Source organism: Myiozetetes cayanensis, unplaced genomic scaffold (genome assembly GCF_022539395.1).
Source record: "Myiozetetes cayanensis isolate MyiCay16 unplaced genomic scaffold, myiCay2020 scf27, whole genome shotgun sequence".
In the NCBI taxonomy this organism is placed as follows: domain Eukaryota; kingdom Metazoa; phylum Chordata; class Aves; order Passeriformes; family Tyrannidae; genus Myiozetetes; species Myiozetetes cayanensis.
Window position 1 is genome coordinate 3,961,857 of NW_026087488.1, and position 26,257 is coordinate 3,988,113.

Genomic DNA, 26,257 nt, shown 5'->3' on the forward strand with positions numbered 1-26,257 from the left:
TGGACATCAAAATAGTTTTATACAGATTATTGATCTCAGTATAACAGGTAAAAAACAGGCGGCGGCCGAGGGCAGAGCCGGGCCCGGCCCCGCGCCGCCCCCTCCCCTCCCGCTGCCAGGAATCGGCGATTCAAGTCCCTTTTAAAATTACATTTGAAGGCACAAGTGCACGGAGCGACAGCGGGGACCGGCTCCTCGGCACGGGGAGGACGCACGGACGGACAGACGGACCGAGGGCTCGGGGGGAGCCGCTCCTGCCTTCCCAAAACTGCTCGGGAACGGTCCCAGCGCTTGCGAAGCTCTGAGCACAGAGCCGGGGCCAGAGCCAGGCACCCCCACCTGGTCCTGCTGCGTAGGAAAAGTCTCACACGTTTGCAAAACATCTCAAATCCACTCACCTTAAATATACACACCTACTCCAAGCTAACTGCGAAATGCACTCTGAGGGAAAGGGCCAAGACTTATTGCTAGAGGGACAAAGCACGGCCAGCTCTGCCCCGTTACCTGCTGCCAGAGCAAACAAAGCCCAAACAGAGCCCTAAGAGCCATTTGCAAACTCGACTTTAAATAAAACCTACTGTGTCTCTTGTTAAAGGAGGAACAGTTCAGAGATGAGGCAGGATTAATGCTGTTGTGTGCTGGTGTCCTGCAGCCCCGTACACATGGAAAAGGGACACGGCCCAGGACTAAAAGCAATCCCCTGCTCAGCAGGATGAGCTGGGAACAGGCAGAGATGTTCATGGTTCCTGCAGAACGAACAGGGCAGGGGGGACAGGAGTGTGGGGAATGCTCAGCCTCGTCTCCCCGTTCCCAGCACAGCACCTCAGCCACACCTTCTCATGTTTCTTGCAGTAGAATTCCCTGTGGAACAGGGAAGAAGGTACACTGGTGACTGAGGGTTACCTCTGTGCCCCCAGATGGCTGCACAGAACCAGGTGAGATGATGAGAATGACAGCACAGCCACGTGGTTCTGGCAGGGCATCACCACAGGCAGAGGTGAGGAACAGCCTCTTCCCCAGCTGACACGGCCCAACAGCCTCAAAAGGGGAACACACTGTGCTGTTCCCCCAGAGGAGACCAGGTCAGAGCCCTGCAGAGCAGACCCCATCATATATTCGGGTGCAAACACCCCCACCGTGGACACCACGTGAGGGTTTCTCTAGTGGACATCCCAGAGCAGCTCAGGGCAAACTAGAGGCCTAAGGCTCCTCCTGCACCCCAGAGATCAGGTCAGTGGGGCAAGAATTAAAAAAGAAAACGAGCAGCAAGAAAATAAGTGCCTATTCTAACCCCAGCCTTCTGTCCAGAAAGCACAGGAACATCAGAGATGCATAAAGGCTTTAGAAATCAAGCATTTCAGCCATTCTTCCCTTCTGGACATCCCTTCTATTCCCCACAAATGCCACATGTCTTGGGGATGTGTGCTGCAGCTCCTCTTTCCAACCTCCAGCCAAGTGCTACACAACAGAATTTGGCTGCTTTTCCCTCCTCCTTCAGCACAATTCAGCCCTTCCTCACATCTTGCCCCCCAGACCCAGAGCAGCCTCAGCTACAGCCACACACACAGGTGGAGCTCCTGCTCTGCACTTCAGGGACGCTGCAGGAGCAGAACAGAACCAAACCAGCAGCTAATCTGCTGCCTGCCATCACCAGAGCTTGGTGACTGAAATGGTATTATGTGGAAACTGGCAAATGGTGCAGTTTTTCTTCCAAATTTAGTGCTAAAGGTGGGCCATGGATACTCCCATGACCTCTCCCTGCTGCTCCAGTACAAAGCAGTGGTATACAGATTTCACTGTTTCCTCCTGAACAGTGGTGGATTTGAGCAAAGCTGATCAGGTGGAGCAGTAACTGATTGCTTTTCTACAAATCAGTGAATCTATTCCCTTAGAACAACCTCCGGCTGCTCTTGCAGACACTGAGCTGTTGTAACATTAACATGAGACCTCCCCCAAAGCCAAGCCTATTACACAAACAAAACACAACCAGGGGTGATGGGGATAAAGTTTCTTTCTTCCCCAGAAGTCAGGAACAGCCCCGTGGCAGAGCTGGCAGGCAATGGAACTCTGTCAGAGTTCACTGAGGCTCTGGCTTTCTCCAGCTCACATCAAGAATGATGTCACGTCCTCCAGCTTTCAGGGTGCCAAAGCCACTCCCTGAAAATAATGACAATTAGAGGAGCTCCACAACCACTGCAGATCACAGCAGGCCACAGCATCCCATGGTGGGAAAAGCTCCAAGGGAACAGCTGAGAATCAAAGGCTTTTTTCTTTTTTTTGGAGGGGCTTTTTCCAAGGGCTGCCCTGCAGAACGTGGAGTCACGTGAAGGATCTGGCTTCCCCTCAAGCACAGAGTGGAAAATACGAAATCAAAACAGGTAGGAAACCTTTTTGGAGTGTTGTAGCCACAATTCTAGGCAGGTCTTGGGGCACTTCCCCACCATCTATTCCCTGTGCTGAGATGCTGGGGAAGTGCTAAAACCTCTGCTGGCCACCCTGTTAAGTTGCCTTTCAAACCACTTCATGTGAACCTCCAGATCTTGACCCAAAAATGTAACAAAACCATGTCCTTATGCCAGAAAACAGCCTCCAGCACCCACTGATTTGCACATACATAGGGACAGAGCAAACAGAGGGAAGCTGGGAGCTGCCACCTGCCCCTCTGGAGGACACATCCTGCAGCTGATGTCTCAAAACTGAACCACAGGGACCGCCCCCCACCACCGGCTCTGGTCCATGGCAACCTCCTTTCCTGCCCGGGAGGTGTCAGTGTTTGCTGGAGTACAGTGTTTCTTCTTCAGTGTCTGTTTCATCCTGGAATTCGTGGCTCAGGAGGGACTTCTTGGAGCCAGTGGACATCATGCGGATTTCGTCCTCGTAGTCGTCGTGGTGCTGCCGGAGGCGGTGGAAGCCATCCTTGTGCCTGTTGGACTTGATGGAGCAGACACACCAGATGATGCAGGCAGTGAGGACCAGAGCAGACATACTTGCACCTGCCAGAGAGAGGACACTAATGTTAATGCCATGTTCCCTCACCACAGAGGCTCCCAGGCTTGATCCCTCTTCCCTCCTACGGTCACAGCCGCTTTCCTCATCTCTCTGTGACCCTGCTCCTTCCTCCTAGGCCATGGAAGATGGGAGAGCTGATCCCAGAACAGAACAGCACTCACTTTATTTTCTGTGCCTGCAGTCTAGGAGAGCATCACCGAGCTCCTCTGCAGACCACTGGGTCTAAACTCCCACCCCCACAGCAGCTTCCACCTTGATAACATAAAACAATCTCTTAATGCTCACCTGGTGCCACAGCCCTCAAAGAAACCTTGGGGAAGGAACCAGATCTCCCAGCTCCACACACAAGTTCTCCCCATTCCAGGCATCTCAAAGTACATTGTGGACCCCTCAAATCCCTGCAACACACTCCACTTCCACCCTCCCTCCTGCTAGCCCAGCATCACCAGACCCATTGGACCAGTTTGCATGGAAAAGTGTGTGTTCAAAAGGGAAAGCTGGAGATGACTTAAGTCTGAAGGCTGCTTTCCCAGTTCAGCAGAGGGTCACGGTCAGCATGAACTGATATAGAAAGAAAAGCTCAAAGCTTTGATAAAAAAGTGTCGCTTTACCTGCAACAGTTATAACCAGCTCCCTTGGCAGTCCAAAAATCCTGTTTTCTGTGTCAAATATTATGAACACAGAGCTGGGTGCATCATCACGTACAAAGACCTGCACAAAGACACGAGAGATTAGGTCACCTCAGAGTTTTCACCTGTACTGGGTGTCCAGACAAGAGAGACACTTGTCATCCGCCCAGTCCTGCCCCAGTCAGCAAAGATAAGTGCAATGGAAAGAGAAGCCACTGCTCAAACAACCCTGCTGTGCTGGCAAGTTGTTCTCCATCCACTGTATCAAGGCAGAAAACATCTCCTGACGGCACATAATCAGCAGCCAAACAGGGAAGTCTGTGTGTGCAGGGAGTGGGGGAAGATCCCTGGCATGGACATTCACGCACCTTGACGTGTTTCTGCTGGTACCCGTTGGCTATGGCATCGATGCTGTGAAAACCTGGAGCCAGGAGCACGTGGAAATAGCCCCCTTCTTTAGTATAGACCCTCAAACCTTCATTCAGAACAATGGTAGCTTTAGAAATCGGCTTGCCACTCTTGTCTTGGACAATCCCATGCACTCCCTTATGAACCTGAAACGAAGCATTTCGGACACTTCACGTTCAGGTCCAAGCGTACGGTGCCTTTGGAACTGAAATAGGATCTGACCTTCCCCCCAAAATACAGCCCCCTCCCCAGCCCTGAGCCCCACAATAAATAACAGTGCAAGGCAACACAGCACACATGTTTAACTCTTGTGTCAACATGTCCTGGTCACTTGCTGCCTCTGTTCAACCCATTCCTCATACAGTTTAAATTATGACTGTCTGTAATTACACAGCACTAACAAAACCACAAAGACTCTCCATGCTGTTCTCTTCCTCTCCCCCTCCCCACTACCTTCACTCCTTGCCAGAATTTCCTCCCACAGACTGCAGCTCACCTCCACAAGCATGCTAAGGAGAGATTTCCTGTGGTCTGCCCACAGGCCAGGAAGCTGTCCAGCGCTCGGGAAGTAGCAGCAGCTGGTGTAAACAGTGATCTCAGGACAATGACCAAATGTCACGCTGAAATCCTGCAAAAAACACCACCACCATTACAAAAAAAAAGAGGTACTAAAAAAGCTTTGCAAAACGCAGCTGAAGGTGGGGAAGTTTTGCCCAGATATCAGAAAAAAACCGCTTTTTATTGGTTGTTTAGCAGACGTGGAAAGCCTCGTGCCATGCAGCAGTACCTTCATGCTTCCCAAGTGACTGTGCCATTCCGAGCCACGGATCACACCACCAGGAATATTCTCATCTGTGAGAGCAAGAACACAGCTGTCAGACAGAGCTGCTCCAGCAGAGTCTGCCACAAGCTGACAGGGGGTTAAAAGATTCAACCAAACATACCTGACTTATTTGGACAGCCTGGCTGGCCCAAGTGCATCATTGGGTGGTTGTTTGCATACAGAGATGCCAAATGCTTTAGTGTTTCTTTGTTCTCCACTACAACGAGAAAAGTGAGACTCTGAGAGTGCAACTCCCATTCCCTGGAGGGGCAGATTCCCATTCTAACCCCACAATCCTGTACTAAACAGTGACACACATTGTTCCAGGGGCATTCCTGATTTCCTCTGACACCGAGGGGCTGTACTAAAAGCAGGCTTTATACTGGCTTTGGCAGAGGAAAGGTTGAAACACTGTTATAGGAACAGAAGTTGTAAGTGTTCTGATCCCCAGCTGAACCCTGAGAGGTTTCACAGCTTTACTTACAGACTGTCAGCTCCACAACCAAAGGGTTGAAAACAAAGGAGGCTACAGAACACCAGCAGCTCAAACAGCTCTGACACCACGGGGTCACATGAACTTCTGGAGAGACAGCCCCAGGGTAACTGTGCACTCTGTCATACCTGACTGGCTTGGCTTATCATATGGGTAAGTGACAAGAAGGGATCCTCCATCCAGGGCAACAGAGAGGCTGAAATCCTGCCTCAGGATCAAGTTCTCCATGATGGCTTTGGTCTCAGGCTCTCGTGTCCCCGAGTACCGGGTGTAGTTGCCTGTAAATCAGAACAGCGAATAGAACCAGTTTCCTCAGCTGTTTGAGAGGCCAGAAGTGCATCCTTTATGTCTGAAATTAAGTCTGCTGCACGTATTAAAAATTATCTGTCAGATCTCAGCAGATGCACCCAACTGATCAAGTAAAGCACCCAGTCCTCACTACCCACGAGGGGAATTCATCTGCAAAGCTAAACAGATGTGAAGCATCACTACTTCCCCAGGCTATTTAGTTTTGTGTTGCAGAGGGTATTTCGTGCGTGTCTGCTCACAGCAAACAGTGTCACAGAACTGACATTTTGTGAAGAAAGCATTTGGGACGATCCCAGCCCAATTTGGGCAGAGAACACTTCCTCCTCAGGAAGAGTGGGCACAGCACTGATACAGTGCTATGGATACAGTTACATGGAAACCAGAAAAGCATGAAAAAAAGGAGACTGTTTCTGAGGAGCAGAAACAGAGAGCATTTTTTCAGAGAAGAAAGAAATCAATGAAGAGTAAAAAATGTATCAGGTGTTATCTGACCTCGGGACTATTCCTAAAGAACTCTGCTTCATCTCTTGCACATAAGAGACTGCAAATTTCTGTCTGTAAGGGGGATTCATGCTTTGGAAGCTTCCCAGCAGCTGTGCTGCCTGGACTCCAGGGCAGGAGCACTGCCCTCTCTACAGGCAGACCCTGTATCTGAACAACTCCACCCAGCTCCAGAGCAGGAGACTCCTGCAGCAGGGACACTACACATCACTGCTCTGCTTTACTTGTGAAGTCCGTGTCCAGATCTCTGCCATGAGCGTTAGTCCGGCCTATGCTGGATGTGCAGCCCCTCTCCTGGGCGACCTCGCGTCCGTCCGGGTTCAGGGAAGGCACAATCACAATCCGCGTCCGGTCAATCAGCTGAGCAAAAGCAGAAACAGCGCACAAGGTGCAATTAGCAGGGTTCGTCCTCTGGACAGCTCATTTCCCTGGAGCTCATCCTAGGAACTGCAGTTTGAGGCTCCCATTCCCTCCACGGATCCCACACCTCCCTCTTACACACGGGATCACCGCAAGCCCCAAGCCGGTGTCAGCAAGGCGAGTCCCTCCCAGTAGGCACTGCCACCTCAGGAAGGCTCGAGGTGGTCCCTTGCACTGGTCCCTCACCTTTGTAACAGCAGCGTTCTTCTTGTAGTTCATGCAAAGGAATTCTGCCAGGGTCAGGAGCAGCTCTGTCCCGACAGGAGCGTTGCCGTGAATACCGGCAACAAAGCGGATCTTGGGCTCCTCGGGCTCGGACTGGTTGGGCTTGTTGGAGATTTCAAGGGACCAGATCTGACGGAACTCGACACTCTGACCCAAACTGCCACGAGAAGAGAAATGGGAGTGTCAGCTCAGGAACAGAGATGCAACTCCAGCCTGACCTCATGGAGAAATCCCACAGTGGAAAGGAACCCCCCGCCAAGGAGGCTGCAAAGGCAAGCAAAGCACAACCACATCATGAGGGCAGATTTGCAGCAGCACTGAATAGAATTCACCAGGAACATCAGTTTGAACAGCAGCATCTGTGTAAGAGTGTATCCAGGACACCCAGTGCTCCCTACATCTCCATATAGCCCATGAGAGCAGGATAAGCGTGGAACTGTTGGATGTCTCTGTGCTGCCAATGGTGGTTGTTTTGGGTTTGTTTGTGGTTTTTTTTTCCTTCAGAGCAGGATACACCTGGACATCAAACTAATTAATCAGCCACCCAGTGTGGAGGACAAAAGGGGCCTGTTCCCAGTAATGCAGGAGCTGTTGCTACAGTCATGCCATTAAGTTGGCAAATTGAATGCAGGGAAAGCAGGGAACAGACTCAGGGCTGATGCAACTGCAGGGACAATAGAGGCTACAGATCAGCAAAGCAGCCTTGGCACCAGTGGGGACAGCACATGAGCACATTGTGCCTGGTGGCAACAAGCAAATGAGGTCCTGGGACAAAGGGATTTGTGCTTTCTAAAGCTGACAGAGGGTAAGGTTACAAAGGAAAGCAGAGGATGGCAGCAGCTGGTCTCCTGCAGGAGGGCAGAGACCTTGGCTCAGGGCAAGCTCACTCAAACGTGTCTCATACTACTGAAATAAAATCTGGAGGCAGACAATGAAAAAAGGCCATCTGAGATTTGTAAGTCAAACCAGATCATTTTTGATGGGGGCTCTTTAGCAGGGTGGATGTCAGAAAGGATTTAGAAAAGAAATGGAGAGCATGGAACAGAGGTATTTGCAGAAGCCTGAGATATCAATGCTGGGAATATCGCCAGTCCCAGGCACACCTGGGGAACCAAGAGCACTCCAGGTTTAAGTCAATAAAATGATGTCTCAGGAAAAAGCACACATATATAGTGCCCTGCCACCATGTCCTTACAGATGGGGCTCCCTCGATCTCAGGGAGCACGGGGAAGGGGAGGGATGAGCTCCCTATCTGTGTTCACAGCTCACAATTTCACAACATCCCTACCCCAGGCTGCTGCTCAGGGAGGAGCTGAGCACTGCTGCTTTGTTCTCACCTGGTGAGATTTGTGATGTGTGGGTAGTTCAGGTAGAGGCCTCGGAGGAACTCGGAGAGGTCCTTGTACGGGCGGTACCGGTACGGAGCCACATCCCGGGAGGAGGTGAGCAGGAGCCGCTCCAGACCATTCTCAGCAGACAGATCTTTGATCAGGGTCTCAAACTCCTTCTCGTTGGGGTTGCTTGTGTCTGGGGTGTTCAAGACCAGCACCTTTCCCTCCTCTACTTTGCTGTCTGTCCGTGAAAGAGTGAAGTTGACCTGCACCCCACCTTTGCTGCCAACTTCCACCATCTTAGTGACTGGATCATACCTGCCCAGGGAGAAGAAGATATGAGGAAACATCAGGCATTTGAGACCTCAGACAACAGGCCATCCCTTCCTTACTACATTCTCACATGGGACTGCTATTGCTCCCCAGCCCTGAGTGAGAAGGGCAGAAACAAGAAGCAAGAACAGTTTAAAAAGGAATGGGAATGGCAGGACAGGGAACAGCTCAGGGCCCAACATGGCGTTGAGCTGCTTTTGGCTCAGGTGTTGCAGGGTTACGTGGCAGACTGGCAAGACAGCAAGTCAGGCTGCTTTAACACAGAGTTTTGGCAGCAGTTGAAGGGATGAAGTCATTTCTGTGGGCAGCTGCCTGGAAGAGAATTTCCACTCCTTCACCAGATCACCTCCAAACAAGGGAAGATTGGGATTGCACACCAGAGCCAGGTGAGCAGTCTCTGACATCAGGGTAGCCTCACACTGCTCTCTCTCTCTGCACAGGCCAGAGGGCAGGAGAAACGCCCATTCCTACATCTGCTGTAGGCAGAGGGGCCGGGATACTCCTGACAGGGCAGTCGGTCACGCAGCCGCTCGCCCTCGTGCCGTGGTTCGCTCACCCTCGGGCAGACGCTGTGATTTTGTACGTCCCCGGGACCAGGAGGCGCCAGTAATCTCCGTCCTTGTAGGTGGTCACGGGGTGGTCGATGTCAGCCACGCTGATGGTGGCGTTGAGAATGCCCCTCTTGTCCACAGCATCCAGCACAAAGCCCCAGACGCCGAGGTGAACCTGCGCACAGACCCTGCTGAGACACGGCCCTCGCCGACACCCACGCCCCACCACCTCCCAGCCCGGGACTTCCAGCGTTCCTGGAGGAGCAGGGTGTTCCAAAAGGGTTCAGGTTAGACTGGCCAGTAGCTGGAGTGGCCAAAGATCACCTGCTGAGTACAATGAGCAATTGTTTGGCCCTGGGTGCCAGCACGGCACTCGCTGCTCCACACCTTTGTATGCGCACCCCAGGTGTGCAGCAGCCCCGGCTCAGGTAGGAACAGCACGTAAGGACCACTCCTGCCTAGGGAAACCCAAGGTAGTGGTACATAAAAAGCCCACACCTGCATCACCTGGCTGCTATTTCCACACAGATTTTTGGCATGTTGAGAAGGAGGGGAGAGAAGGAGTTGTGACAGGTTCTGGTGGGGATGATTTCTGTGGAGCAGGTACCTGGTCTGGCCAGGAAGCAGCACTTGCTTTGGCCCACAGATCAGCCTTTTCGTTGTGGCATGTCTAAAACAAACCCCAGAGGCAGCTCACATGATTGCCTGAGGTCCAGGTGTCCCACCTGTTTCATGAACTGCAGCAGCGATCGGCGGTTCTGGGCCCAGTACTTGGGCAGCTCCTCAGCTTTTGGGTACTTCACACAGCCCAGCTCAATGGTCACTTCAAAGCAGTTTGTATGCAAGTAATTCCAGTCTTGCATCCCACCTACAACAGGAATGTAAAAAGAATTTTGACAAGGTCTTCTGAAGTATCACAGTTAAAACAAAATATTAGACAGCAGAGAAGGATGAAGTACAAACTTGAAGGGAGAAGGCTTTTACACAGAGCAGGACTCAAGCTTCAAAGAGATGCCAAAAGAGCAGACAAATAACCTTCCTTCTTGTAAATACCTTTCATGCTAATAAAGTGCTGTAAAATTTTATGAAACCATTTTGCTAATAGCCAGGAAAACTACACTATAAATTCCTTCCCCCAGGAATAACTTTATCTGGGTACATTATTGAAGAGGTCATAAAAGAAGCCCGAGTCCCATTAATCTGGGCTGACCAGTGCAGAGCTCCTGACTGATCAGACTAAATTATTTAAGCTGCACATGCATTAACTTGGGAGACAAAGAGTGCAGGAGATTTAAGGTGTACTTTACCTGGAACATTGTACCACTGAGCCCCATTAGTGATGCCGTGTGGGAAGTACTCAGTGGGGTACATATCCTTACAAGGGCTTCCCTGGTACATCTTTGCATTTTCCTACAAAACAAGATGCAACACGTGAAGCTGAGTCTGCACTCCACAGCCACTGGCACTTCTGCTCTACCATTAGTCACACGCCCGGTGTTACCAAACAGAGGTTCACGCAGAGGTGTGTTTGTGTGGCTGCAGCACCTACTGCACCCACACCCAAACACAACCCAGAGATATCCCAGCCCTCCTCCCAGCCAGTTAACAGCATTTTCCAACACCCTTCAATGTGTTGTGCCCTGAGCCTGCACAGAGCTCTCTCTCCTCCCTCAGTGCCCGCAGATGGAGTGTGCTGGACATCACTCGTGGAACAAGGGTCTCCTGGGGGACCCTTCTGCTGTGCCTGCAACACCAGGCACCCACAGTACCTGTGCCCACCTTTACCAGCTGCTCAGGAGGTTCCCTGGAGCTCACCCAGCAGGATGAGCCCATGATCCTGTTCGAGCCTTACCTTGGAGTAGGCAAGTGCCAACTTCTGGAACACAGCATCGTCTGGGGATTTACTGTAGATGGCTATTCCTTGCTCATCATCATCAAAGGGGTAATTAACCACCAGAGAACCTGCAGGCAAAACAAGCTTGGCTCACAGTTGTGTGCTTTCCCAGTCATCCCTCAGCATAGTTAGGGAAATTATTCCCCAGCGAGTGCCAAGTCTTCTGTTTCTCAGGACTTGGCATCAAACAAAGCATTAAGCCCAGTGGATAGAAAAGACAACAGAAGCACAGGAAGAGATAACACCAAAGGTGAACCAAAGCCTCGACACATCAAAGCTTTGGCTCCTACACGAAGGAGGGCTGAGCACAACCACTTAATAATTGCTTTCACAGGGAAATGAAAGCAAGGGGAGGAATTTCCTACAGTATGCATGTTGCTTTTGACCCAAATGATGCAGTTTTTCAGCCTTCTGGAGTTTGTTGCTGAAGGTTTCCCTAAGGAAGCTGTACTAATTGCACCATGAAACCCCAGACACCACCGCTGCTGGACACTGGCCAGCCCCCTCATCCCCACACAGGGTACTTCTGCACTACAAACAAAACATGCTGGCACAAAGCAGCCACCTGCAAATTACCACAGCTACAAGCCAGCAGACAAACTGTCTAGGGAATAAGCTGTAATACACAGAGACTTCATTTAGATTATTCCAAAAAAGATAATTAAATTACTGCAAATTTCATAGTTCCGCCATGCGATTCAAGGCAGGGAGCCCTCAGGATTGCATTCACTTTGTAAACACTGTGAAGCCTTTAACAGCCACAGCTCTGCATCCCATTCCCAGACCAGCTGCTGAGCAAGTGCTGACAAGAGTCCATCTCCATCTGCCATGATCTGCCATGATCGTTCCCATCTGCTCCCTTCGGAGAAGTGGTTGGGATCTTCCCAGCAGCCTCTTTAACTCTCTACAAACACGTTTGGGGACATGGTTTTTCACCCTGTGTTTCTACCTTCTCCTCCATCTTGCAGCAGGAGAGCTCCTCAGTGCACACCTAGAATGCTGTGGAGATATCCCTGCAAACTCCCACTCATCCCACAACCCCCAGCCCAGAGGAAGGAGCTCGGATTGGTCGTGGTACCTCCGTGCAGGTTTGCCGAGAGCACAAAGGGGTAAGACTTCAACCAGGCCATGACAGCAAGAGTTTCTGGCTGTGGAGGGTCTGTCACGTGGACAAACTGATCTGGAAAGTTCCGGTTCAGGTCGTAGTTGTTGCTGTTGTTTCTGCCAACGGTACCTCCTTTGTCTCCTGAAAATTAAACACCAGTTGAAGCTCGCGCCCAGTGAAGCTCCCACTTCGGCACAGAGGCTTCACCGAGAGAGGGGCACCCACACTCCCCTCCAGGGAGTGACCTGCTCTGCACAGCGGTGCCTGGGGGCCCTTCCAGTGGGTGTTTGCTCAGGTTCTCAGTGCCACTGAGGTCTCAGCCAGCGGAGAGGCACCGAACCATGAACAATCTGTGCAGCCGGATGTCGCGACCGCAGAAACCTCAGAGCTCCCCTTCTCAAACCAGCCGGACAAGTTCTTTGTCAGACCCGAGCAGAGCTCTGCTTCCAGCAGGTGATTCTGGACACGCTTTGTTCTGCCAATCTGCAAGGGCCACGTAGTTTTAAGACTTCCCTGAAGGATGTTTTTGCCAATTTCAGCCTCATGATAAAAGCCTGCGTTATCCATGGACAAGTGCTCTGCAGACAGCCTGGCTCCCACAGCACATTTACTGGGAGAATGGACCAAAGCACAGCAAGGCAAGAGCTGTGTCAAAGAAATGTCTTTTTTTTAAATAAGCCCTGGATTAGACACAAACCATAAGGGAACCCAAAGAGGAGCAGCATATAGCTCTGCTGAAGCTTAAGAGCTCTCTCCAACAGCTTGCAGCATCCATCAAGCACCCACATCCTGCAGTGCGTGTCCACCCACTCATCCCATAGCACCAAGTCCATTCCCAGCCTCCCTGTGCAGACAGCACATCTGCTCCAGCACGGCTCCCAGATTTCCCAGAGGTACCATGAACCCAAAAGGCTTATTCTCAGAGCTAGAAACCCCACAGATGTCTCAGCACAGACAGCAATACCTTCCTGGGACCTCTCATAGCCATCAGGGTTCATAGATGGCATGATGTGGATCCGTGTGCTCTGGACCAACTCAGTCACTTCAGGATCTGTGCCAAAGTTCTTGCAGAGGTACTCGATGAGGTTCAGGAGAAGCTCTCGCCCCACAACCTCATTCCCATGCATGTTCCCGATGTACTTGAACTCTGGTTCACCTGTAGACATTGGTGACACCAAAGAGACAATTACAGCCACTGCATGACAGCCCGGAGATACCTCACCACCCTCAGCATTGCTCTTGCAGGTTTTGCTGAAGGGTATTTACCTAAAAATCTGCCCTTCTGCTCCCACACCACCAAAAAGAACAATATCTCAGGGAAGCCCCTCGGTCCTTCTGTCCCCAGAGCTTCATGACCAGCATAGATGTCCCCAGCAATGCTCTTTAACATACAAGTGCCACCCACTGCACTTGCACTTTTTACAAAGGATACGCAAGGAGCAGCTCAGTCTCTACTGAGACAGGTGCCAGCTCTACACTCCTTTCTGCTCTGCCCACAGTCTCCCGTTGTAAGGGGTCTGTCACTTGCTAAGAAGGATTTCCCACATCACCTGCTTCGTGGACGCCGGGGTTGTCAGAGATCTCCATCACGTAGAGCTCCCGCAGCTCCACGGACTTGCCGACGGAGTAGAGGCGGGTAATGTTGGGATACTCGTTGGCGTAACGCCGCAGGAAGATCTCCATGTCCGAGAAGTGATGGTGGCGGAAGTCCACGGGCTGGATGGGTTCATGGAGAGAGGTTGGATTTGGGGCCTCTGTCGGCACAGGGGTGGGGGTGACGGTCGTGGCAGGAGCCGGCGCTGTCGCGAACTGTGTGACATTAAGAGCCGGTGGCATCACAGTTGGCTGCAAGGAGAAGTTCACTTCTGTTGCATCTCCCTCCTTCACCTCGATGTTCTCTTTGGTCACTGGGGTGTAACTGTGAAAAAAACAACTGGCTTCAGCAAGGAGGCTCTGCAAACAGAGGGAAAACAAATTCCTGCAGTCCCTCCACCACACCAGCCCAAACACCCCTGGGATATTAATGACCCTGTGAGAGATTCACCAGGAACAGCTGATGGGACATATCCCACTGCCACTGAACTCTGCTGCTGTCCTTGCTGCATCAGAGACAAGAGTTCCTGTTTACAGGCTCAGCAGGGAAGAAGCCCCAGGTGTATCACAGAACAAGCCAAGAGGCAAGTGACACATTCACACCCAGGCTTGGGACAACACCAACTCCTACTGGGGTGACCCCACTCCGCTTTCTCCCTTTGCACAAAAGTAAGATGCAGTTTGATACAAGCAGTCAAACAAAGGTGACAAAAATCCTGTGTATTCAACAGCACCCCACTGCAACAGGGCACAGGGTGAGCAAACACAGCTGCAGCTCTGAGCTGGAGGCCTTTACAGCCAAGCCCCTTAAACACATAAGGTGCTGTGGGGGGAAGGAGTGAAGAAAGAGGAGCAGTTGGCAGTGTGGACACAGCCTGCCACAGAGACATTACCCCATGGCAACTGCAGTCACGTTGTAGGTCCCAGGCACGAGCAGCCGGTGGTAATCCCCAAATTTGCCCGCTGTGATGTTGTGAGCGATACCGGCAACAGCGATGGTCGCATTGTCCAGGCCAGCTCCAGTGACTGCGTCCTTGACAAAGCCTTTCACACCAATGTGGACCTGAGGAAAACAATGCAAGGCCCTGGCTGAAGACAGACATCATCAGGGGAACCGTGTCCTCGGTCCCTCTAACGCTGCACCCCATGAGGCCCCTTTCGGCAGCTCTGTTATTGTGGGGTTGTGGGAGCTGTGGCAGAACCACAGAGATACACAGCAGCTTTGTAGCCACCGACCTCCACACAACAGCTGCTGCAGCTGTGTTACCTCACACAGCAAACAAAGCCACAAGAGCACCCCAGCACGGTGCTCCCAGCCTGTCACAGGCACACGGGTTTCCCAGGCTGCCGCCCCCACACCCAGCCCAGCCCACACTTACCTTCTCAATGAAAGCAAGGAGAGACTCCCTGTTGTTCTCCCACTCCTTCTGAAGCTCAGAGGTTGGAGGATATTTGCAGCAGGACAGCTCCAACGTGATCTCAAAGCAGTTGGCCCACACGTAGTTGTAATCCTGCATCCCACCTGGGAAAGGGAGGCACAGACATGGCCCAGGGGAATGCACACACATCCCACCCCAGGATGCACATTTCTCCTTGTCCTTCAGCCCCCCTCAGCACCTCCCCAGGATGCTGCCCCAGCTCCAGAGGGAGCAACCTAAGGAGACAAATCAGGTCAGATTATCATGACAGCCAGGGAAGACTGAGCTCCACTTCTCCCAGTAACGGGCACACTGGGCCACTCAAATCAACCATTGACAGCTCAAAGGGTCAGTCCCTTTGGTCTCACTGCTCCATCAGCTGAGCTTGGAAACACAGCACTTGGAAATTCATATGGGTTCATTTTACATTTCCAGACACAGCAAACCCAGTACAGCAGGGCAGGCACACCAAACTGGGAACATTCCTACTGCCATCACTGCGCATCCCAAAATACCTTCACATTTGTGAGGTCTGCCTGCGGGAGAAGTTACTTCACCCAAAATGAGCTTGAGGTCTCTGATACAAAGAACACAATGGACTATCAACCTGGGAGGTGGCAGCTCGAATCTGCATGCTGAAATCACTTTCAAGGGCCACAAAATTGTTCTCCCAAAAGTCTCTTTGCAAAACTCCAGACAAGACGAGAGCAATGCTTCCCCTTCTCTACTTCCTCAGCTGCAATTTTCCTCCAAATCCTTATTAGAAGATCTGCATTTACTTGATATTTATTGCAGCCCTGGCAGAAAGTCTGACAAGGTCTGACATGGTGAGAGTGTGCAGTGAACTGCAGCAAGTTCCCTTCAGGAAACTCTCTTCTCAGTTTGGGAGGGCAGTGATGCCTCCCTCATTGCCGAGGCCTCCTGCAACCCCACAGCAGCCAAGTCCTGCAAGAGGAGCACAGGACAAATTTATGCACCTGAGAAAGGCTGAGAAACTTGTTCTTGGCCAACACAGCACTTGGAAATTCATGATCTGGAGCCCAGACCTGAGCATGCTGCTGGGGATTGCAAGTGTTCAGCCCTCTAAACATTTATGTGAGCTTTCAGTAGTAAAAAGGACATTCCAAAACCACCACAAGTCCGTGAGACAGGTTTCAGAGTCAGCCTGACAAATCCCACCACATGACCGTAGCCAGACGTCATGACCACATGAGAGGATTGTTCCCACCACCCACTCAGGCAGTTGGGTCAGTAGGAAAGACACACCACACTACGTTTTACGCGTGCTGGTGATGTCTTCTGGGTTACACAACCTTATCCAGTTACGTCCCAGTCAGACTGGAGTGTCAGACTGCAACCTCCATACCCCAGTGGAACAGCTCCCAGTGTCAGCTGGACACAGGGGCCCAGGCAATGGGCCTCTTCTGGATGAGCTGAGGAAGTCAAAGTGGCTCTCAGAAGCCCATCTCTCAGCGAACAGCTATGCATTTTCCCCACAGGAGGCAGATGCAAAGTCCAGGAGAAGGAAAGCAGAAGGCCTGTGGCACATGTCCTGCAGAACCCCAGCAGGCAGGTCTGTGAGAAATGCAGGCTCTGTACTCCCAACCCTCTGCCTGGCCCACGGAAGTGCTCCGTAAGTGCTGTGCCAATAAACCTCCCCTGCTCTGTCTGAGCAGTTTCCTGATCATTCCCAAGCGAGGGGAGGGACCCTCCGTGGCGCTGGTCAATGAACTGCCCAGAACAGATCCTTATCCCAGTGCAAATGCACTACCTGGCACTGGCAGAGCCTGTGTTAATGCACAGCCACCAGCAGCACTGTGCCAAGCAGGGGAGCCTTACAGCAAATGTGGTGGCCCAAAACGTCAGGGACCACTGCTCTGAATTCAACAGCCCCACTGCAGTCCAGCAAAGCAGGGAGGAACTGAGTGCCTAAAGTAGGATTTAGAACAGACCCCTGGGAAGATGTGCAGGATAGTACCACAACGAAGATGTCCCAGTTCCTCTCAGCTCTCCTGGGAGTCTGCTGCTAGGGGAACACAGAGCTTTTATTGTAACAAATTAAATGTCACTGGCAGCACTGCCGCTCGTGCACGGGCTGACAGCAAAACAGGAAAGGGACTTTTCTGTCCAGCACGAGGGGCCAGAAAGTGTTTGAGGGCTTTATAACTCTCCAGCTCAGTTCAAGGGGTTAGAGAAACAGGGCCTGTGAATCTGGTCCCCCCCTCAGCTCTGCTCAGCTCCCCTTACCAGGCTCAGAACAGCAAAGCACAGCGGGCTCCCCTCTCACCAGTGAGCACCACACGAGTGAAACAATTTGCCAGCCCATAACCATCTGCTCATAGCAGGATGCTAATGCATTTGAAAACATCCATACGTAAACCAGAGCCATTATGAAACATATTTAGCGCTTCATCTGCCATTCAAGCAAATTTAGGACAGATGCTCACCCATAATAGAGCAGCAACGGACTAAATTAGAGCTTGCTACATCAATTTTGGTAAAACTGTCTCTTGGAGAAAGTAGTCCACTGCATTCTTGAAAATTTGGATTGTATCCATTGCACATATTTGGCCTTCACATGGCTCTGTTGCAGAGCAGGACAGTTATTTTTACAGCACGTGGAACTACATATTTTCCCCACGTACCATCTGCACCTCTCCTGGCTCTGCAGAGATCTGCAGGGGTAAAGAGAGACCTGTGCTCAGCCAGGAGTAGAGCAGAAAAAAACACCCTTGAAGCAGAGAACTGTCAGACTAGAGGACAGTGCTTCTACTCTGTTTGAGTAACAGCTGGGATAACCTGATGGATTTATTGCAGCATTTTTAATCACGGGGTGTCTTTTAGCAAAGACACTGCAAGAAGTTGGGTGTTTTTTTTAAACACTGCAAGAAGTTCCAGCCTCCTCAAGAAGCACTATACCCATGTTGTCAGAGAGGAAAGAAAAGGGAAAATGAGCAGCTTAGTGTCACAGCAAGTCAGTCCCTGGCTAGCAGCAGGTCACAAACATGCTCAGAACAAACCTCTCTCCTGCTCTGTCCCACTCCCTGAGCATCAGAACTGTGCTTCAGGCAGGGATCCCAGACCTCCTGCAGCACAAGCACTGCAGAGCTCACAGTGACAGGCAGGGCTGCCTCTGCTCCCTGCCAAGCTCAAACCAGGGGAATGCAGCTCTCTAGAGTCAAGCCTGGGGATCCAGATACCATAAATACTCCACGTGCCAAGAGAAGCCTTCCAGGCCAGCCAAGAAGGACTCTATTTTCAAACTGCACCATGCAGAAAACTAATTCCAGCTCTCACTGGAGCTGACATCAGGAGATAAGAGACCTGCAGCGAAGTTAAAGCAGAGAAGCAGGTCGTGTCTGCTCTGCAGAGAGAGCAGATGGCACCAAGCGAGCTGGAGACGTGATTCAGTATGTGGCATAAGTTGCTGACTCTGTGGATAGAACCAATCATCTCACAGCAGGAGATCAGGGGAGCACCAGGAGCAGCACCAAAGAGGCAGAGGAATGTTCTGGTCTATTAGTCTGCAATCATTAAAGCTCAGAGGAGGTGAGGTTTGAGCCTCCAACTGAAGGAGCTGCATCACAGCCCAGAGCAGCAAAGCCCTGCAGCCTTCTCTCAAAGACAAGGGCAGAGTCTTCCCAATGGCTGCACCAGCACAGCACTGCCCAGCAGTTCATGACAGACATGAAAGGAGGCATCAGACCCTCAAACCATCAAGCCAGTGCTTTTCTCAAGAAGAAAACGAATTTCAGTAAGAATTTTATGAAAAACACAAGCACAGCAAGTTGGGCACAGCTCAGAAAGACACGGCTGAGAGCTCCTACCAGAGCTCACTCTGGGTGCTCTGTGCCATGCCCAGGAAACAGAGGCCACCACAGCAATGCCAGGAAACTCCCTGCTGTCAGCACTCATTCTAACTGCTCTGAGTTTGATGCCACCAAAAGCTGTTTGGAAGCTCAGTGTGGCTGGTAACCACAGACAAAGCAACCTAGTCAGCACTCAGGTAACCTAAATCCACTTTCAACCTGAGACGTGCCTTGAGATCAGAAACATCTCAAACACCTGGGCATCAAAGAACCAAACCAGCAAGAAAATAACTTTTAGGAAGGGACTGCACCTAACAACAAACTTTTCAAGGCTGCCCACAAAATACACTGCTGAACGTCATGTTGAATTCAGTTTCTGAACTGGGCTCTTAACACAAAAAAAAAGGCAAACCACATCCTGCCCACAGATAAGACTAGAGAGGTTTCTTAGCTGCTTTCTATACCCCAAGTCCATGGGGGTAAATGCATGCATTTACTTGATCTGAACCAGCCACTTGGTAGTTAAAACCCTTAAAGGTTAAAAAGGAAGGAAGAGAAAGACCATGCACACCAGAGATAGCCTCTAAGAAGCACCCCAGTCACAGCCACGCTTATCTCCAGCAGCTGGAATGCAGGAGCCAAATTCAGCTGTTTGGCAGGGGTCCATCTTTCTCTGTGCACACTTGACCTTAGCAATTACTCCCATGGTTTGTACTTGCCACCTCGATTTGACACACATAAGAGGTTGTTTGCAAACTCAGGTCAGAGTTAATGGGGACTGGCACCAGCACAGCCCTGAACTGGTAACTCCAGGACAATGAATCCCGTGGCAGTTTGCTCTCCAGCATGTTTGATTGCACATGATAAAATGTGGCAGGAAAATTTCCACCTGTTGAGACACCATGTTCTCATTTCTTTGTTTTTCCTGGCTTTAGTTCACTTGGAGCCTGCAGGAGCCTCTCCTGGCACAGCCTGGTCTGGAGGCCGTGAGCACATGCCCTGCACTGTTCAGTGAACCACATACTCTGGTTATCCATCTCTAGAGCTCAGCCCAGGAAGCTCCTGCAGGGGACTGGGATTTCCCCATCCTCATTTCACTGCACATTTAAATTCTGGAATCACTGGGAAAGGCCTCCTGGTCCAAGAACAAGCCTCCACAGTCCCTGGCACAGAGCTGAGCAACTCAGATGACTCAGCCCCTGTGGTGGTTTTGTTCCTTCTGTCACACCACTTAAAACTGACTCCCCTTTGCCTGCTCTTCATCCACTAGTAAAAATAAATGTTAAAACCTACAAACCCAAAGGGACACAATAAATTAACACAACACCAAATTACACGTGCCCTGGTCTGTGGTATCAGTCAATTCACCCACGCTCTCCCCCGGGTTACACTTTACATGAACTCCTGGGCTGGGGAGCTGCTCCAAGGGCTGCTGGCACCCTCCACAGGGGCATCTTTAACAGCAGTGAGATGGAAATTACTGCTTAGGGAGAGACCACACAGATACCCACTGGATCCTGTCTGCAGCCTCAGCACTGTTCCACTCAGCTCGTGTCGTGTCCTCCCTGTAATCTCAGCCCATGAGTTGCCCACAGCCACCAACGCTGAGCCCGAGGCTGTGACTTGTCACAGTGAAAGGGTTTATTTCTGCAGATGCTGGAGGCTGTTGGACACAAAACAAACCACAGTGCTGGCAGCACGGAGCAAAGTGGTCTGACGGTTCACACCTTCCGCGTTTCTTGTGAAATGAAAGTAGGTGAAACCTCTGCTCGCTGCCAGGGCAAAGGCAGCCCTGAAAGGCTCACACACCAGCCACCAATGCCACAGCCTCTAACCAGCTGCCTCACATCGAAGCTGGAGGATGAAGTCAACCCTGCAGCAAAAAACACCGCTCTCTGGGGGCAGAGGAACACAAGTCCAAAGCTCTGGAATCGCTTTCCCTTCAGAGCACACCCATCCCGCTCCATCACGAGGGCAGAAAAGCTCAGAGCTGCAGTTACCAAACCTCCCGCCCGAGGTGTTTGCCGGTAACAAAAGCCACCAGAACAGGCAGCACAGATCATCCAGGATATCCTGTTCCCTCGTAAGCCAAGTCACCAGATTACACAAACCTTCCTCCTGCTGGACTTCTCACGGCAGCAGAGTGAACCTTGAGCCAGCAAACACCAGGGCCGGTGTGCTCGGCAGGGTGGAGGGAAGGAGACAGGTGGTAGGGAAAGAGATCAAACCGCATCTTATTTGAACACGACATCTTATATTTGGTCAATGAAATCCTGGGGGATGATTCAGCCACTGCTAAAAATCAAGACTTCCTCTTCCAGCACAGAGCTGGTGTGTTCAGGCCCACTAATGGATCCCTGTCCCTCCTTCCCAAGCAAGCTGGATGCAGGGTTAGCACAGGCTTCTGCTCCAAGGCCCTTGCTTCAGAAAGAGTCGTATTAGAAGTCGTTAAGCTGTAAGCTCTGACAGATAAACAGCACTGCATGTCACTGCTTCCTCAGCACTCCTGCCATCACCCCTCAGCCCCAGCATGAGGAAAATCAGAGCAGACAGAGCCCAGCAGAGCAACACAACTTCTTGGGATCCTTTCTGCAAGGTTTTCGTTGTTTCCTCACCACAGAAGTTCCTGCCCTGTCTGGTGAGGCTGACGCACAACATCCACCAAGGGGGCACAGCAATGGGGTAACTTCTTCTAATGACACAGCCAAGATTTCTCTTCGCACCCCCAGCCCACAGAACCTCTTCCATGAGAGCCTCTCATCATATAAACTGTTATTTAAATTCCATTTTCAACAAAACCAAACACACACACACACAGAGCAGCCCACTGAGGTGGCTGAGCCAGCCCAGCCACCTCCACACAGGCAGAGTAGTGGCAGCAGGGGGTCATTTTCTCCTATTCAAATCACTTCCCAGTGACTCAGATTCCCTAAGGGAGCGATCAGGAGCTCTCCTAGAAGCTCCAGCAGAGAATTTCAGATCCCTTCTAGATCCCCCATACAGTGGATGAGAACAGGTCATGCAGGCTGTCACCCTCCACACAGGTCCAGGAGCAGAGCAGTCCATGGAAAAGCTGACAACCCCAGTTCCAGGGAGAGCACCTTGGTTAGCTCAGACCATCTATCTAAATTCTACACAGCCTCACAGCAGGCTATTCTATAATCATAAAATCACAAGTTCAGAGATAAAAAAACTTCATAGAACACTGGCATTGGTTTAATACCATTAAAAATAATTTCTTCTTTCCTGTATCAAAATTTAGTAACCATTGAGAGACCTAAGGAAGAATTAATCTGGCAAATGAAGCCTCCCCTATGCAGGATAACTCTCCACCAGCTAACAGGGTCAGGAAGAATCCTCTGGTTTGCTGTGATCTCTTCCCTACAAACATCTCTGTGGTAATCACCACTGGTCTGGGTGCCAGTTCTTAGGAACTGTTTCTAGAAGATCCTGGAAGTGTCAGGTGAGCCAGCACAGCCAGCTGAGCTTACCTTCTACGTCGTACCACTGGGCACCGTTCGTGATCCCATCCTGGAAGGTCTCTCCCTCCTCGCCAGGGCAATTGGGTTTGCCAGTTCTCATGATGGGGTGATGAGATGCATAAGCTTTTGCCAAATATTTGAAGACTTCATCATCAGCTGATTTACTGTAGACTCCTGTGGGCCTATGTGTGGGAGAGTCGTCGTAGGGATAGCTTGCCACCACGGAGCCACCATGGAGATTGCCAGAGAGCAGAAACCTGGGGTTGGGAAGGAGAAGGAGAGTCATATGGGAACAATTTCAACAGGAAGCTGGCTACAGCCACCCAACCAGCTATTCTGCTGCTTTCCCACCCAAACTGAGCTCTCAGGAGCCTCCAAGCGCTGTTTGGGATCAGTGAGGCAAAATGCACTCACTGGATGAGGTGCCTGCTCCATCAGCCCTGTGCAGGGAGAACACCTGTGGAGCTGCAGCTACAGCAAGGTTATGTGAACAGACAGGCACTTGTTCAACACCCAGTCAGCTACTGTTGGACATGACACACCATCCTAGCAGACATATCCCAGCCTCCAGCACAGCCAGCAGGATCGTCAGAGGGTCTGAACAGCGTCCAAGTGGGAGCACTGTGGGGAAATCTGCAGATTTTCTGCAATAACCAACTCTCAGGACTGGCTGATTGGCTCCCCAAACTGACATCTGGCCTTACTGGAGATGGAACAAGTCTCTTTCTGCAGCCTAAGACCCAGCCCTCAAACTTTGTGCCAGACAAGCAGTGCCCTGCACAGGAACCGATGTACACGGCTCTTCGTCAAGCTCTCAGCAACTTCTGGCAGGTACAACAGAACCAACTCACACAAATAAAATCTGGATGTGAGACAGAGCTGCTAAAATCCCAACTCAAAAAACACAGGCTCACAGGCAGCACAAGCATTTCAATGAATCCCAAAGGTAATTGTCCCTGCTCTTCCTCTTCCCACCAAACACAGCGCTGAGGGAAAAAGAGCTCTCCTGTGCACTCAGTCAAACGGGATTTGGTTTCCAAGCAGAGGTAACGTGACCGATACCTTCACTTTGCTTAAAATAGTGCCCGTGAATTGCATTACACCCACTATCTCCGTTTTTAATCAAACAGTTCTGTTTACCCATTCATTTTTCTATCAGCAGTTATGTTAGTCTAACAATCACGCCAGTATCAACTGGTGCTGCCAGGCAGAGGGACGCACAAAGCACCACGTTCTTCCTGTTTCACCCTGGCTGACAGCAAATCCCACCTCAAATACTCACAGGAAAAAATAAAATAAAAAGCTCAAGGTGTTTTCAAAACTGTATCAAGAATGCACATGAGTTTCCCTAGTAACTCATTTTGAGATGAACCAAATCAGGGGGGATTTTCTGGGGAAAGTGCTGCACCAGAGGTTTCCTAAAGGATCCCTTGGACAAGCAGCTCTGGCGAAGTTCATGGAATTTCTCTGGAGCAGCATCCCAATGGACACTGCCATCCATCAAGTTTTAATAAAGATACTTAATAAATCCACCAAAATTTAATAGAGTTCAAGCAAATTTTGTTCCCTAAAGCTGAGGAAACACACAATGCTGAACGTTGTGTCTGTTGGTTGGAGTCAACCAGCAGCACACTGTGGCCATCAGCCACCCCCTCTCCATCTCTCTCTATCGCTGTTTTGGGAAGAGGGCCGTAGTTTGTCTAAGTGTGTTGCCTGTTTTCAATCCCACTTTGCCTTCCTGCTGTCTCCGCACAACTTCCCACGGTTGGCTGCACTGACCTTTGCGGTTTGGACCTTCCACAGCTCTCCAAAAGTAGAACACAGGGCAAATGAAGAGCCAGTGCCCACCCCGGCCACTGAGCTTTCCAGGGCTGCCCCAGACCCTCAAACCAGGGCTGGGCTTCAAAAGTGCCATTTCCTCTCCTGGGCTGCCCCACTCCAAGCACAGCAGCTTCCCACTGCTCCTCCTCAGAGCCAAACAGCTCAGCCCTGTGTGCCTCCCCAGGACAGACAGGGAAGAGGACCCTGAGAGCAGGGCCTGCATTTGGAAGCGCTGCTGCACAGAGAATTATTCCTAAATCCAGGGAATTTTCCATGAAACACAAAGTATGGGGGGAAGAAGCCCAGACCAACGCAATTCTGTTAACATGGTCGCACGCAGACCAGCTGCTCACCTAACCCCGGACACTTCCAGCATCCCACAGTTCATGGGGAAAGCACTGTCGGCCCCAAGAGCACGACAACACCGACAAGGTCACAAGGGAAGTTTCCAGCCACAGTCTCGGGGAGGTGGGACACGCGCAGATGGACAGGGAGGCCGGGAACACCTGGGCGTGTGCAGGGCACAGGCTGTGCCCTGCGGGGCTGGTGCGGCTCCCTGGCAGGTTCACAGAAACTGGGGCCACCAAATGCTCTCCCCAGGGCCAGCCCACCGCAGGACGGTCCCGGCTACAGTGAAAGGCCCACGCGGGGAGGCAGGCTGGGGAAAAACAGGCGGAGAAGGAGCTTTTCCTTCCCCCCCAAGGTGGGCAGCCCTGGGAAGGGTTGGAAAGCGGCTGACACCTCCTGGAAAGCGGTGCCGAGGCGTCGGGCGGGGGGAGGAAACCGCGCTGCACTCACTTGTTGCGGCGCATCCAGTCGATGAGCGCTCGCACCTCGGGCACGGGCTCCAGGTCGGGCTCGGCGGCGCCGAACTGGTCGGGGAAGCTGCGGTTGAGGTCGCGGCCTCGGCTGTTCTCCCGCCCGCCCTCCCCGCCGCCGTCGCCGCAGTCGCCCTCGCGGGCGCGCTCGAAGCCGTCGGGGTTGAGGCTGGGCAGCAGGTACAGGTCGGTGGTGTTGAGCAGGCGGACGATGCGCGCGTCGCCGCCGGCCCAGCCCCGCACCAGCTCCCGCGCCAGGCGCAGCAGCAGCGGCCGCGCCAGCGGCTCGTCCCCGTGCATGTTCCCCACCAGCTTCACCTGCGGCCGCCCGGGCAGGGCCGCGCCGCCCGCCGGCTCCCCGGGCCGCTCGGGGCCCAGCCCGGCCGTGAGCCGCAGCACCCACAGCGGCCGCTTCTCCACCGACTGCCCGATGCTGAAGAGCCGCGCCAGGCCCGGCGGGGCCGTGTCCGCCAGCGCCCGCAGCGCCTCGCCCAGCTCGGCCGAGTGCAGGTAGCGCAGCGCCTCGCCGGGCGACGCCGCCGCCGCCGCCTCCGCTTTCTTGATGTGGCGGGCGCGGGCCGGGCTGGGCGGCAGCAGCAGCAGCAGCACCGCGCAGAGGAGCGGCAGCAGCCGCGGCATCGCCCGGCCGGGCCCCCGCGCCGCGCTCGCCACGGCCATGGCCCCAACCCCGCGCGCGCCCCGGTCCCGCCGCGCCGCTCCGGGACCCGCCGGGGGGGCGGGGCCGTGCCGGGAGGGGGCGGGACCTGCCGGCGCGCCCGCCAATCAGTGGCGGGGGAGGGGGAGGAGCCGCCCGGGAGAGGCGCTGAGGGACCAATGAGGGGCGGCGGGAGCGCCGCGTCACTGCAGGGGGTGGGTGGCATCGAGCCCTGCGGCGCCCCCTGGCGGCTGCGCCGGTGCCCCCGGGCCCGGCCCCGCTGCGGGGCTGAACCGGGGCGGGAGCGGGAGCGGCAGCGGCAGCGGGAATTGAGTTCACTCACGGTTCCCGGAGAGGTGTTTCTGTCTCCATACTTGGCTCTCCACGCTCGCTGTTTGCCCTCCCGTAAGACCCCGCGGAGCCGCTGCACGGTGCGGCTGAGGTGGATAATAATCGAGGAGTTGTTGTGCGCAGAAGGACAAACAGCAGCACCCCGACCTCCTCTCCAGGGGATAAAGCCTGCACACAAACCAGAACCTGGGGTGGAAGGACGGGGTGGGCTTTGCCTGGGCACGGTGACAGGCTGCAGGTCGCAGGGCACAAAGTGCCGCTCCTGGGGCCTCCGTCTGC

General features: G+C 52.5%; 1 protein-coding gene across 1 annotated transcript; it reads right to left on the reverse strand.

Moving 5' to 3' along the window:
- CPD (carboxypeptidase D) lies at positions 1 to 25,645 on the reverse strand. Its single transcript, XM_050321778.1, has 21 exons — positions 24,953 to 25,645; positions 22,343 to 22,590; positions 15,004 to 15,146; positions 14,518 to 14,687; positions 13,582 to 13,949; positions 12,996 to 13,187; positions 12,005 to 12,172; positions 10,885 to 10,994; positions 10,340 to 10,442; positions 9,758 to 9,900; positions 9,038 to 9,207; positions 8,155 to 8,466; positions 6,779 to 6,974; positions 6,397 to 6,532; positions 5,491 to 5,640; positions 4,991 to 5,086; positions 4,834 to 4,898; positions 4,543 to 4,674; positions 4,007 to 4,192; positions 3,621 to 3,720; positions 1 to 2,993 (listed from the first exon to the last, which is right to left on the reverse strand). Exons 1-21 carry the CDS (start codon positions 25,609 to 25,611, stop codon positions 2,767 to 2,769), a joined length of 4,074 nt encoding a protein of 1,357 aa, XP_050177735.1. The 5' UTR covers positions 25,612 to 25,645; the 3' UTR covers positions 1 to 2,766.
- Positions 25,646 to 26,257: the final 612 nt, after the last annotated feature.

Coding starts and splice junctions, on each gene's coding strand:
- CPD (XM_050321778.1), bottom strand. CDS start 25,611: ATGCCGCGGCTGCTGCCGCTCCTCTGCGCGGTGCTGCTGCTGCTGCTG. Junction 5,641..6,396: donor TCTGGACACGGACTTCACAA/GTAAAGCAGAGC, acceptor TCTGATTTACAG/GCAACTACACCCGGTACTCG. Junction 4,675..4,833: donor GTCACTTGGGAAGCATGAAG/GTACTGCTGCAT, acceptor TGTTTTTTGCAG/GATTTCAGCGTGACATTTGG.